Below are 15,209 nucleotides of genomic sequence, written 5' to 3' on the forward strand. Positions count from 1 at the left end.
ACAATATTTTGAATGGGTATCGTACATAAAAATATTCACAATTTGTGGGAATTGAGGTTTACAAGCAATAAAATGTGTATCAAATAATAGGTCGGTACGATAACTTTCCCAGCAATAATAACTCAGCAAGTTCCAGCAACTTATCTCAGTGAATTTTACTCTCTAAAGCAAGAAAAGTTGCAGAATGTTATCGTACAACATTCTGCCAGAACTTACAAGAAAGTCAGCTGTTTCCGAAAATGTATGAAAATTGTTTTTGTTTCTTTTTATATTTTAAACCAAGTGGAACAAAAACATAAATTTAAAATTGCATATTAGTTATTTAAACCAATAAACCTACACACCACAACGTTTCAGAATCTTACAAGTAAAAAGTATCAGTCGGCTTTGCCGACAGAGTTATACCCCTCAACCTGTGTGGATTCAAAAACTTTTTCCCAAAAAAAAAAAAAAAAATTATGTATTTAGGGGGGTTTTCAAAAAAATTGCGGGGATATCGATAGATAGGGCTTTTTTATCACACTAGCCTACGAAAAACATAATATCGCTGTAAACAGGCTCACTAGGAAAACCTTCACTAGGAAAACCTTCGTCGATGGGGGGCAGTGAATACAAGTCGTTCTAATGAAAACGAAAGCGATTCGAGAGAAGGTCCTAAACTGAACTTTTCCCAAATTTTGTGTGGGACGTACCCGAAGGAGTGGATCGATTGAGTCTATATGGGAACCTCATCTAAGTCTAATAGAAATTTCACGATGTGCAAAGTATGGTTTTTTTGTGAAATTTTGAAATTTTCTTGTCCAAAAATGTCAACATTTCAAGTTGTTTACATTGAACAGCTGATCAAAATTAAAAATTTTTACGGGACAAATTTTCCCAGCAAAAATTTGCAAGTTCTTAGACTGACAGAACTGTCAAAAAAATCTCTCTCAACTCGCACTCTTTTTCTGGACAATTTAGTTATCGAACAGCATTCAGTACAAATTTGTACACATTTTTGGGTTATCGTACAGACCTAATATTTCATTGAACTAAATTATCAACACAAACCTGTCATCTCAGATTATTGCAGTTTGCCAAAATTACATATTTTACAAAACAATGCAAATAAAATTCATATTTCTGAAAATTTATGCAAAAATATCCAAGAAAAAAATACATTTTCTTTAGAAATAAAACCTTAAAAGAGGAAAATATTTGTAGGTTTTTTTGTCATTGTTTTGCGTGAATGGAGACAAACATAGAAAATCTCTCATGCGTGCCAGATACTTAAAGAACTGTCTGAACTAAACTGCCTGGCATTGGATATTTATTCGGTAGCTTTTGTTATGGTCTGACGACATGAAAGGTCGTTCGTTACTCCAATATTATTTGTTTCTTTGGGTTGCCAGCAGCAGCAGTCAAGTTCCATTCCATTTGATGGAGTTAGACAACGAAACAATTGTTGAGGGGGGGGGGGGGGGGGGGGGGGTTTCTTCCACTGTTTACTTGTTCAAATGGATGTTTACACATTTGGACATAATGCACAATATTGAACCAGTTTAAATGTCCATAGATGGGTAGGTTGGGCAGGTAAACTGTGGCCTGGTCATTTTTGTTTTTTGCTTCATTGCAATGATGAAATGCTTCATTTATGTTTCCATGGTATTATGATTGTGGTCAAGTGCATGGCTTGTGCCACGGATGATGCAGTTGTATTGTTACACATTTTAAGTGCATTTGTTGTTGCCTTGCTAACCTTCAAAGAGAGTAGGTTAATATTTCAGAAATTTTGTCCGTTTTTATTTATGTTGTATAAAAATTTGTTTTCATTGAAAACAAAAAAAAAAAAACAAATATTGTTTGCATAAATTAAGAAAAATGGCTTCCGCTTTTTTTCACTTTTATTTAACGATATTAGTATTCAGTAGACAAATTAGTTTGTTTTGATAAAATGTATTAGTTCGAAATATCAATTTGCTAATTTTTTCCAAACACCTACATTTCAGCATGTGTCTCATAGTTATTGACATAACAAAAATGTACAAATGTATTCGGAATCGAATGAACTAAATATTTAATATCATTTGTTTGCATTTAACAAATTCTCTCTACGAAGTCGTTTTTAAATTAGTTAGAAGTAGAACCAGTTTGAAATGCTATACTTCGTATATTTTGCGCACAGGCTGACATTTTGTTCGGAAATGTTGTTAAATTTATCCATAAACTTGGATACTTTATTTCAGGGGCTAATATTTTCTACAAAAGTGTGGATAATTATATATCCAAACATGGATAATTTTATCCACGAGCAATTTTATCCCCCTTAAATAATATACTCGGAAAATGTCGCCAAAATTACTGTAGGGTATTTTGCCACCGTTGACAATATGATGTTGCCTGGCTGGGGAATCGTTTTGAAAAAAGGTAGCAAAGCGACCCATGCTGGCTGCAATGTATGTATAAAAAACCAATTGGACAATTAATACGCTAGGGCAACATGTAATTATCAATAATGCAAAAACTAGGTATGGGAAAATGTGGTTCCCTACACAAAACCTATTTTATATTAGGCGGTAGTCCCGTTATCTAGCAGAGACGTTATTGCAATTTGCATCAGGGGCATAGGTCAGTAGTTCTTTTTCCTTATGTAGGCTATTTTGCCGGTAAATGCCGAAAAAAATATTTTTATACCCTCAGCCTTTAGGCTAAGGAGCGTATATACACTTTGATACGATGAAAATGTGCCTCATCGAAATAATGGTTTTAGACCCCAAGTATGTTTGGACGAAATGTGTTTCAGACAATTTGGAGTCGATCTAGCCATGTCCGTCCGTCTGTCTGTCTGTCTGTCCTGCTGGCTGGATCGCACGATAACTCTCGAGCGGATGAACCGATTCGGTTCAAATTTTGGCTTTAGTAATGTTTTGCCCAAACTTAGTTTAAGTTCGAAGATGAGCTACATCGGTCCACTCCTTCCTGTACCCCTCCCACAAAAGTTCGAAAATGTTCGGAAAGTTTATGCGCACGATAACTCTTGAAGGGAGTTACCGATTTGGTCCATACTTTGTCTAGCGTAAACTTTCTACCAGAGTAATATGAGGTTCCAATATGGTCTTAATAGGTCCACTCCTTCGGGTACCTCCCACACAAAATTTTGGAAAAGTTCAGTTTAGGGCCATCTCTCGAATCGCTTTGATTTTTGTTTTAGCAACTTGTATTCACTTCCCTCCATACGACGGTACAAGTTTCTTCAGGGGCAAGTCCATACTTCCTGAGAAAATAGCATGAAAGTTGCAAAAAACCCCTATGACACCCTGTGAGGTTGTTGGAGCGCAAGATAACTCTCGAACGGATCTGCCGATTCGGTCCAAAATATGGCCTTAGTAATATTTTGTTCAAACATAGTTTAAGTTTGAAGATAAGCAATATCGGCCCACTCCTTCAGGTACCTCCCCCACAAAAGTTCAAAAATGTTCGGAAAAATTGTTCGTACGGTAACTCTTGAAGGGAGTGGCCGAATTAGTCTATACTTTACACATCCTAATATATCTACCAGATATAGATCAGGTTCAAATATGAACTATGCTTGTCCACTCCATCCGGTACCTCCCACACAAAATTTCGGATAAGTTCACTTTAAGACCTAATATCGACTAACTTTGATTTTTGTTGAAGCAACTTGCATTCGCTGCCTCAATTACGATATTAAAAGTTTTTTTAGGGGCAAGTCCATACTTCTTGTCCAAACAGCCCGAAGAGTGTAAAAACCCCATATGACACCATATGTTGTGGCTGGAGATCCATTTCCATAACGGTCAATGTCGATCCATTCCTTTTAGTATCTCCTCCGCAAAACGTTTGATCTTTAATCGTAATCAACATTTTTGTCGGTTCAAACGCCCAAATTTTTTAAAACCCCCTAAATACATACGTATTTTGGGAAAAAATTGTTTCAATATACACATGCTGAGGGTATACCTCTGTCGGCAAAGCCGACTGATACTATTTTACTTGTTTTATTTTTCATACTAAAGTGATGGTCCACTTCACGCGCTAAATAATATCAGATCATCGTCCAAAATTGTAGGCATCTCCTTCGACCTAATCTGGGTATATTAGGACGTAACTCTGTTTTCTTATTATGTACACGAACACAATTGACAACAATAGAAAGCTCAAGCGTTCCTCTTTCAAGTATAGCCTACTTACCCGAAAGGTATCTTCCGCTACAAAATTGGATAAATATTATGTTTTGGTGCACTTCACCAGCTAAATATTTCACCAATAAAAGTAGGGATCTATTCTGGTAAGAACCCGACCTCCATACAAAATTTCGTGACGATCGGTCCATAATTGCGGTCTGGAGCTTGATTACAATTTATAATGGACAGACGGACACACATCTCAAAATTGCTTTATCTTGTCGAGATATGAAGATTGGTATACCTCATTGGCGGTCTCCGACGAATATTTCGCGGTGTTACATGAATTTTTACCAAAACTAACTTGTAATACCCTTTTCACATAGTGGTGTAGGGTATAATTAAAAAAAACCTTCTAATTGGAATGCTTTCTATCGACTCCCATAAAAATATTTGTACTCCGAGGTACTTGGTTTTAACCATATTTGGCCACTGTCGTGACACTCTGCAGCAGCCGGTTATGCACCGGATTGACTTGGGGGAATCTTCGACCTCAACATAAAAGAGGCAATTTATACCGAAGTGCCTACATCGAGCTCTTTTGGTCGCTGCCGTGATAGAGATGAACCCCGGGCCAGTATAGATCCGCATCCACGACAGGTCAATATTGGTGAGATGTAATGGATGTAGGGAATGGGTACACTTCCGAGGGTGCTCTGGCCTTAGTTGCACCCACAATTACTGCGATAGTCTCCAAGTTCGTCATCCGATTCCTCTACTTCTCCCCAACGACAACAAATGCAGCATCTAGCTCAAGTTGTTGTTTTGCGGTCCGGATATACATCATTGATGCGACTCAATTGTAACGGGCTCCGTAATAAGGTCAGCGAAATTGTGGTATTGATGAGTTGAGAAACATCATGGTCGCCGCGATCCAGGAAGCAAAGCTCAATGCCACTTGTAGCTTGCAACGTTGCGATGGTTATAACATTCTGCGGAAGAATCGCATAAGAAGCGGATGAGGACTTGCCTTCCTAATACACCATACATGGAAAGCATGCGGGTAGCAGTAAAGTGTCGCACTGCCGATGCTTAACTTTTTATACCCTCCACCACAAATTTCAGCCATCTCGGTGTGATAATGAGGCCAAAACCTTCAAAATACCGAAAATCGAGAGATATCGTTCTATGGGGGCTATACGAAAGCGTGGACCTACATAGCCCGCTTTCAATACCAAAAGTCCTACGTACATATAACAGATTTTCCCAAAGTCTCATCCACCTACGTCAATCCGTTCGGACGCTAGAGTGATTTCCTCAGACGGACGGACATTGCTATATCGATGTAGAATTGCACGCTGATCAAGAATATATATAGTCTGTGGGGTCTACAATGATTATTTCGAGTAGTTACAAACGGAATGACAAACTTAATATACCCCCATCCTATGGTGGAGGGTATAAAAAAACAATTTTTTTTTGATATCCTACCTCAGCATATATACTAACGAGGGTATATACACTTTCATACGGGCAAAATGTGCCTCATCGAAAAAATGATTTTAGACCTCAAGTATGTTTGGACGAAATACCTTTCAGATAATTTAGAGTTGATTTAGCCATGTCCGTCCGTCTGTCTGGCTGGAGCTCACGATAACTCTCGAATAGATCAACCCATTTAGTCCGTAATATTTTGTCCAAACTTAGGTTAAGTTCGAAGATGGATTAAATCGGTTCACTCCTTCCGGTATCTCCCCCACAAAAGTTCGAAAAATTTCGGAATATTTGTGCGCACTATAACTCTTGAAAGGAGTAACCGATTTGTTCCATACTTTGCACATCGTCAAATTTCTACCAGTCTTAGATGAGGTTCCAATATGTTCTCAATCGGTCCACTCCTTCGGGTGCCTACCACACAAAATTTGGGAAAAGTTCAGTTTAGGACCTTCTCTCGAATCGGTTTGGTTTTCATTATAACAACCTGTATTCACTGTCCCCTATACAAAGGTACAAGTTTCATCAAGGGCAAGTCCATACTTCCTGAGAAAACAGCCTAAGAGTTGCAAAAAAAACCCTATGACAAGTTTCATCGGGGTTAAAACCATACTTCCTGAGCAAATAGCCTGAAAGGTTCAAAAAACCCCTATAACATCGTGTGTAGTGGTTGGAGCGCAAGATAACCCTCAAAAGGATCTGCTGATTCTGTCCAAAATTTGGCCTTCGTAATATTTTGTCCAAACTTAGTTAATAGTTCGAAGATAAGCCACATCAGTCCATCCTCAGGTACATCCCACACAAAAGTTCAAAAATGTTCGGAAAAATTGTGCGCACGATAACTCTTGATGAAAGCGACTGGATCGGATCAGATTTTGATATATCTCCAGTACGCATATTCAACAGATTTTGCGTATTTTGGGCCCTATATTGCTATATCAAAATCTAATCCGATTTTCACGAATGTTTTTAGGATTCTTTTCTTCGCCAAGGATTCATGGTATTTATCAATCCCCCTTCAGAGAGCTGCCCATTCCCCCAGAACCTCGGATAGCTGCGAGAATTTTTCGGGACATCATCACTGCAGCAGCCGTGCTATTACCACTACCATTTACGATGGGCGGATAATCATCCAAAGCGTTGGACCCACACGAAATATGAAAGTTAAAGCTTAAGCAAACTAGATGAACCCAGAGTTGAGTATTTAACAAGAGTCCTCAACCTATCGCTAGACACCCATATTTACCTCGGTGTTAGCAGGCTGGTAACGCTACTGAAACCTGGCAAGGATGCCAGCAGAGCTTACTTGTATAGACCAATTTCCCTCCTGTGGCCTGTAGCAAAGATTCTAGAGACATTACTTCTCCCAACGATGAGAAGTTGTTTTCCAGTTGCCCAACATCAACATACATTCCGGAAAATACATAGTACTACAACAGCAATACTCGCCAGCCATATCCACACATATCAGTAGAGAACAGGGGCAGAACCGGCGGTGCGGACGCCAGTCGTTTGTGGAATCCAGAAACAAGAAGTCCAAAATCCGTAGAGTTAAACAGGGGTGATATCCCCTGAAATGTTCTACTTAAATGGTTGTGGATTGGATCTTCCTAGATTTAATTAAGTACGTTTATTTCGACTAACCTCTTCTCTGCTTCCAATTTACCGCCATCCCTTCCCTTTTAGCATGAACACTATGGACCGCTAGTCACTGAGTGGAAAAACTGTCTTCAATAACGGCAGCTGCGCATCCCACAACCTATCATAAAGCTTCCGTAAGCACCCTTGATTTTATCCCACTGTTTTGGAAGACAACTAAGTGATGACATCTCTCTTTAACAAGTAAAAAGATATCAGTCGGCTTTCCCGACAAAGATAAATGCTCAGTCTGTCTGAATTTAAAGTTTCATCCATGGTCAGATCGAATACTGCAACACAACCAAAACACTTTTCCCAAAAATGATGTATCAAAAGGGGTTTCGGCATTTTGTTCCCTTTTTGGACGAAAGAACTTGCCGATAAATATATGGATTTGGAGTAAAGCTCAAAAGTGTTACGGTGGTACATGAAGGAATGGACCGCATTGTCCATTTTAGAAGTAGGGTTTACTTTGAAAAACATTCCTTTCGATAGATATTGCGTCCAACCATCGCTTTAGATGATCACCGCATAATTTAGAGCTTCTGGACAATTATATCAGGAATCATGCCTGCGAAATAATAAGACTGTAAACAGGACCACGAGGAGTACCTTCGATATAAATTTCCACAAGATCTTCAAACAGATCTCAAACTGCACTTAAACGTACGAGTTTTTGGGACATTTTCTCGGAGAGTATGGACATGCCTATGAGAAAACTTGTAGCGTCGTAATAGGGGCCTCGAATGCAACTGTTGCACAAAGAAATCAGACGAATTGAGAGGAGGACTTAAACTGCACTTTTTCGAGGTCTGGAACCAAATCTGTGATACCATTCGAAAGTAATCCTGTGCATAATTTTTGCAAAAAAAAATTGAACTTTTGTGGCGAAGGTAACCTAGGGAGTGGACCGAAAAGGCCCATCTTCGAACTTAAACTAAGTGTGGACAAAATATTACGAAAACCAAATTTTGGACGAAGTCGGTTAATACGTTCAAGAGTTATCGTGCTCTCCAGCCAGCCAGACGGATGGACGGATATTGCTAAAATCGACTCCAAATTGTCTGAAACGGATTTCATCTTAAATGCTGAGGGTATAAAAAGGAGCCCAAAAGGGAAGGAAACCTGTGGTTACCATGTCATAAAAATATACGCAACCATATAAGCCATCATCGACATTCGGCATAAACTAATATTAGGGAACACAATCGGATTCTTTTGTAATTTAAAATACCTTTTATAAAAGTTCGTAACGTAAACCATAACTTAACCCAGTCTATCTCCCTAGCATAGAATTACAATTTTGCAATTCTTGTAAATCAACAAAATCCTTTTTTGGAATTATACGAAAATAATTGGCCTGACCTAAAAATACCTTTAAAATTTGAGTAGCTTTCTTTGTAGTTACGTTGTGGTATTATTACAATTTTTCGTAAAAATCCCAGAATTATCCTTCATTTATTTTTCAAGGATTCTTATTTGCCTTGCCAAACAAAGGGGGGGAGCTATGAGCCATGCATAACACAAACTGGTTGCCTTGCCAACGAAAGTGAAGGAAAATGTCATCATCAATAACAACAACACCACTTGCAACTTACCTCATGAGCTTTTGGGTGGTGATGTTGACAGTTGTGTGGTTCAGCCGGATGTATGGTATGGGTGCTGCTGGCGTCAATGAAGCCGGCCAAGAAACTAAAGATGAGCAATAGTGACAGATAACTGGATCTGGAGGACAACATTTTAGCTAATGTGCGTTGTTGTAATAATTGTAGAAAATTTGTTTGATGTTGTTGCAGTTGTTTTTGTTTTCGGTGGTGGCTGTTTTGACGTATACAATGTTTTTCTTTTTGTTGTGGTTCTTGTTTTTCTGGTTTGTGTTTATGACGACAATGTGTGGCAGTTGAAACAGCTGCTGTGGCATGGCTAAGAACTTGTCTTGGAGTTGGGCATTTATTTTGAGCTGGCAGGCAATGAAGATATTGGCACATTTCTATGGTCGTTAAGGGTGGAGAGGAGGGGAGGTTGATTACCGAAACTTTTTTTGTTAAGCAAATCAAAAAGTTACCGTTCTTTGCATGACTTCTTTCCCAGGCTTCAACTTTGCTATCGCCCACAAACTATGCCTTTTTCGCCAACACCCGTACGTTGTCTGTCCTCCCAATGATTGCCAGTTATACTTGCAGCCTTTAACTCCAACAATCTATTCAATAATCACTTCAATAAGGTGCGTCCATTCATGACTGTGGCGGCATCTGTTCTCTACTTGCTGATTGTGTTAAGTCCGTTCCAACAATAAAACTGCGCCACACAGCATCAATTAAAGAAGGCAAAACTTCATTCACCAATAACAACAACCACCATCCAGACCGACTGTCTGTCTGCCTTCCACCTTAAAATGCAGCAGAGCACAACAACCACTAACAAAGGTAACGTTTGCAGCAAATCACATCTGCTGCTACTGCGCCAAACAACAACAGCAAAGCCTTGATTACACAGTGAATAAACAAACTGAGCCACGAAAACCAAATCTGAATTCTTTTTCTTGATTTATAATAAATGTCAATTTCACATGAACTCGAACTCCACCGTCTCACAAGCAAATCCCCCCACAATACACTACACTGCAACCCACTGACGACGCGACCGATGAACGTAATGAAACCAACAACACTATGAAGGCAATGCAAAATTTTTGTTAAGGCGACAGACCGACCGAATTACAACCACTGTTTTGTGTGACAGACTGAACGAGCGTTTCGCTTTTTTGTTTATTTACAACAATTCTAATTCTATTCTTCTTCTTTCTCTTTTTTTACATTCGATTTTTCTTTCATTTTACTTTATTTTCAATAAAACAACTTTTTTAACTAATTGTATTTTGCAAGTAATTAATATTATTCTTCAAACTGATTTTTGTTGTTTTTTCACACGCGTCGCGCTTTCCATCTCACGGCACATCCAATCTTATGACGGTTTTATAAACAAATGACGAAAATGTTTATTTTGTTTTCGCAAATTTGTCTCGAAAGAGAGAGAGAAACAAAAGTACAGGTCGGGCATTTTTCTCGACGGCGTCAAATACAATGTTCATTACGTAGTTAGTTGTTCTCGTAACGTGGCGTAGAAGTACTGTACATAAATAAACATCCCCAACGAAAAATTTTGGAAGTTGTGCATTAGAGCTGGCAAACCATCGGTGTTCCCAACATTAGATATTTTCGATATAATAGTTTAAAAAATCGATTACTATCGATATTATCGCTAAGCTGTCATCACTATTATTTTGGGAATAAAAATGGCGGCGGAAAGTTTTTGTTGACATTTTGCATTTGAAGTCTCTTCTCCAAGCTGAAGGAAAGTTTGGAGAAGATAAACATATTTGTTTTTAATTAATAGAATAATAAAACATAAAAAAAAATAAAAAGATATCCAGCATCGCATGGAACCACTTCCTTAATTTTTTGCCGAGGATATAGTATTTTCCGAATAATAAACCATTCATTTTTATTATTTTACTATAGTTTTATTGTCAAAAATAAAATATATATAATACCGCGTTGCACACTTTGGGAGAGAGCTCATTTCATTAGTCGAAGGTCACACTAGAGTGTTTCATTGAAACAATTTCGTGAAACAAAGGTTCCTAGGTCGAGTTTCACAGTAGAGTGATATCATAAAGTTGCTGTAGTGGGGAACTCGATCTATAAATACCTAAAAGTTTCAATGAAACCACTCTAGTGTGACCTTCGACTTAACATTGATGTACAAAGAGTACGTTATATGTATCATATTATTACAAAATAATTTAATAATTTATACCTTCCAATATTCAAGAGGATTACTATTTGTTTCACTGTTTTCATTTTCACAATACTGTCGCATGGTGACAACAACATCAGCTCTATTCGTCCTGGATTTACTGGCTATTTTGTTTTGAAGGAACTTTAAAAGTGGTTGCTTAGGTTCACTGTTTACACTATCCGAAGTTTGTGTATCAACTGAAACATTATGAGCCCTTTCCATAAGCGCCAATTCAGTTTCCAATTCATTGGCAGCTTTTTCAGCATTAAACTCGCTGCGAAATCCTTCCTTTTTGAATCTGGGGTCCAATAATGTTCCCATTCGAGAAACCGAGTACTCTTCATAAGGAAACAACCGCTTTCTAATCCTTTCCATCAAAAAAATACACGCATTCATACCGTCTGACGTTTTCATTTTGGTTTTTTGGTCTTCAAGAGATTGAAAAAGGCCATACGTCAGAGGAATAATCAGGGAAATTGTGACCGACGAACTTGATGATGTCTGTACGGTTGCATGATCAAATGGGGATAAGATAACTTGAAGGTCTTGTAAAACATCGATTCGTCTGCTGTTAGTGGTGATGGTGCTTTCGATGTTGCCAATAGGACAGCAGATATATATTCCTTGGTTTCTAGGATTCTTTCAATCATTTTGAAAGCGCTGTTCCATCTAGTAGGTACTTCCTGCAGAAGGCTATTCGGCTTTGCTTTACCTTGAGCTTTTTTGAATTTTTCATAGGCGATGGTACTCGATTTAAAAAAGGTCACAATGGCCTTGAATTTAGAGAGGATTTCCTTGACTCCTGGTTGGGCTAAACAATCACGCACTGCAAGATTCAAGGTGTGGGCAAAACACGTCAGATTCCCCATTTCCAACAACTCGCATGCCTTGAGCATTGTAGTGTCATTATCGGTGACAATAGCTATAACCTTTGTCAAAATGTTCCATTCCTCGAATACCTCGCGCAAAGAGGATGCAATATTTTCGGCACAGTGGTTAGTAGAATCACGGAGCTTTTTTGTTGATAAAACAGCAGCATGCAAAACGAAATTTTTTGATACAAAGTCACACGTTACGGTCAGGTATCCCTCATTTGCGCGGGATGTGCAGCCGTCCGTGGTGATTGCGAATTTCGTTGAGCATGTTTCTCAATTTCTCTTTTGCTTCCTGATACATTCTAGCCATGTGAACATTCTTTATGGTATTGCGTGATGGTAACGTATATCGAGGATCTAAGCTTTTAACAAACTCCTGAAATCCAATGTCCTCGACAATGCTGAATGGCTGGACATCCTTGCATATCATTGCCATTAAAGCGTTATCAATTTTTGTTCTTCGCTCCGATGTGAGTTCGTATTCCGAGGATATGTGAAAAAAGTATCGATACTTTTTCCGGGCTTGGGATTTATCCGAAATGTTGGATGTGCCCGTTTAAGATGGTCCGACAGGTTGGTTGTGTTACCGCTTGTTTTATAAATTTTTGAGCACATTCGACATTTGGCATATTTGCGATCTTTCGTTTTGTCAAAATACGCCCACACTTCCGATGTCTTTTTTCTTGTAGCTTTTTGATTTTCGCCCTCAAAACTGGGTTCAGTACTGGCCACATCTTCTGCGTTAGAAACTAGGGGAAAATATATAATATATATAAGTAGCTTAGTATAAATTTGATGTATACGAACTTTTTGGTGCGGATTTTAGGTACTTGTCCATGTGTAAAATTGTAGTCCTGTGAAATGCGAACCCTCTTTTTTGGAAGAACGGATAGCTTAACCACAAATGTAAAACACAAATATTTCTACATTAAATATTAGAACTACGTTTTAATTTTCTCAATTGCCTCAAAACCAAACAGCCGCGAAATTTCTATTTAAATGAACAGATGTTAGGTAAGGGGTTTTTAGTCCGATAAAATCGATAGATAAAACTATCTATCGATATTGAGTTTTAAAAAAACAATCGATATTATCGATAGTGCCATCGATTTTTTGTCATCTCTATTGTGCATGTGTCCAGCAAAAAGTTTGCATCCGTAGATGCAGTTTAATTAGTACAAGTGTACAGTACATTTGCCGTTGGAGTACATCCCAGCAAAAAATTTTGGAAGTTGTGCAATTGGAGTTATGATTTCACAACATCTTTCGATGTAGTCCAACAGAGTTATGAAAAAGGCACTCTGTTCGATACATTGTATAAGCAGTTGCTTTAGAGATCCATACAAAACAAAAACTGTTGTTTGATCCCTACCCGCCGCTGCCGACATCATTTCTTCAAAAGAGAAACGAGAAACAAGAGTGTATATATTTCGAAGAATTTGTTATAAAATAAAAAATACAAAGTAAAGTTGCGAACATTTTTGTGGTAATTTACGAGACGGAAATTTTTAATGGAGTGGAGTAACATAAAAAACCTTTTGGATGACGAAGCAAAATCAGTTGCGCTTGGATTAAATGGAGAACGGAGGAATTACACTCAATTGTGATTGAAACGTTTTTATTTGTGTTTGTCCCGGTCCACTTTAGAGTTATTTCATTGAAAAAATTGCATGAAATTATGCGTCTCTAGATCCACTTCCATAGTAGGGTAAAATCATAAAATTGCTATAGTGGGGAATTCAATTTAAGAACGCCTAATTTCATGAAATTTTTAATGAAATTCACGCTAGTGTGGACCGGGACTTTATATAATAAAGTTCTTTCTATTCTTGTTTTACACAAATAATAAATGCATTTTATTTATTCTGGAATATTTCGCAATAGCTTGCATTTTTACTCCATCTTTAGATTGATTAAAAACACAATCCGAAGAGTGACTTTAAATTCAATCCAAAAGACTACATAAAAAGTTGTGATTTGGATCGAAAACGGAGTGCATCCTAGCTGTGTGCTGTGGAAGCAAAATGGAGTGCAACCTAGCTGCGCGCTCTCTTGTAAAATTCATAAGTGAATTTGTAGGAAAAGATGTACTCCAACGGCACTTGTAGTGATTCAACTGCATCCGCGGATGCAAACTTTTTGCTGGGTGCTTATCTTAAAATGTTACAACTTTTTGGGGTTAAGGAACGCTTTCAGAGTTAAAAATGGTAAAGGTGGTAAAACTTAAAGAAACTTTAACGTAGAGGAACAAAGCTTATTTTGATTGAATTTAACTTAATTAATAGCCCGTTTCCACGGTACGTCGTTTGTTCTCTATTCGTTGTTCGACCCATAACTATGAATAAATTACTTATTTCCGCACACAAAATTATATGAACGACGATTTTTCTACGTTGTTCGATTAGAAATACTCTCTGAACGACGAATAGGTATGTCCCATCCCTATCAAATGAGAGATTTTATCGAAACAATTAATTATGACATGTCTAAATTCTAAATTGAAAAAGTTGTTGAAAACACAAAAATTTTTAGAAAAAAGGAAAAAGATGAATGAAAATTAATGAAGTAAACATTTTATATAGATGCCGAAGGAATATGGTTGTGTTTCCTTCTTAATTCCACACACATTTCTTGTCCATTAATTCAAAATCGCGTAAAAAATCAGAAATAAAAAGGAAACAACTGAAAGTCTGTATACACAAACATTGTTTTGACATGCCTCTCTCTCTTTAATTTTGAAAATAGAAACATATAAAAATATATTGAAACACAAAATTATTCAGAATTTATGGAAAAAATGAATGAAATGTGTGTAGTTAAATATAGAAGATAGATTTGAAGGAAAGTCTATTGCTTTTCCTATTCATTTAATGTATATTTGATGTGTTTTCGGATCAAATTTTCGTGAAAACAAGGAAACAAAAATGAAGGAAATTTTGTTTATGTTTCTGTTAATTACGAATGGTGTCGTGGAAACGGGTTAATTCGTGTACGTCGTTCGACAGGCGAACAACGTAATTGAAACACTTGTGTGAACATGGCATAACTTAACCTTATTTCATTGTACCATGTTTAATTCCATTCCCATGACATTTTTTCCAAACACACATTTTTAGTTGACGGTGAAAATAAAATGTGTGTTCCCGTACTTTTTTAATGGTAAAAGTAGTAAAAGATCGAGGTGTGAAAAATGAGACACATACAACTTTATTCGAAATGTACGCGAACGGAAAAATGGAAAAAAACGTTTAAAAAAAGTGGAATATGTGTCAAAGTC

At 37.5% G+C, this 15,209-nt stretch overlaps 1 protein-coding gene and 1 pseudogene across 1 annotated transcript in view; both read right to left on the reverse strand.

Moving 5' to 3' along the window:
• The window catches only part of Invadolysin (leishmanolysin-like peptidase, invadolysin), a 133,105-nt gene extending 122,859 nt beyond the window's left edge, over nucleotides 1-10,246 (reverse strand). The window contains exon 1 of the mRNA XM_073961287.1: nucleotides 8,855-10,246. Coding sequence (XP_073817388.1) covers nucleotides 8,855-9,244 — 390 coding nt within the window. The 5' untranslated portion in view covers nucleotides 9,245-10,246. The remainder of the gene's footprint in view (nucleotides 1-8,854) is intronic.
• An 823-nt stretch (nucleotides 10,247-11,069) lies between these two features.
• On the reverse strand, nucleotides 11,070-12,179 carry LOC141391972 (zinc finger BED domain-containing protein 4-like; annotated as a pseudogene).
• Between the last annotated feature and the right edge of the window lie 3,030 nt (nucleotides 12,180-15,209).

This window comes from Musca autumnalis, unplaced genomic scaffold (assembly GCF_047663935.1).
Source record: "Musca autumnalis isolate F117 unplaced genomic scaffold, ASM4766393v1 scaffold_1, whole genome shotgun sequence".
Taxonomy (NCBI): Eukaryota; Metazoa; Arthropoda; class Insecta; order Diptera; family Muscidae; genus Musca; species Musca autumnalis.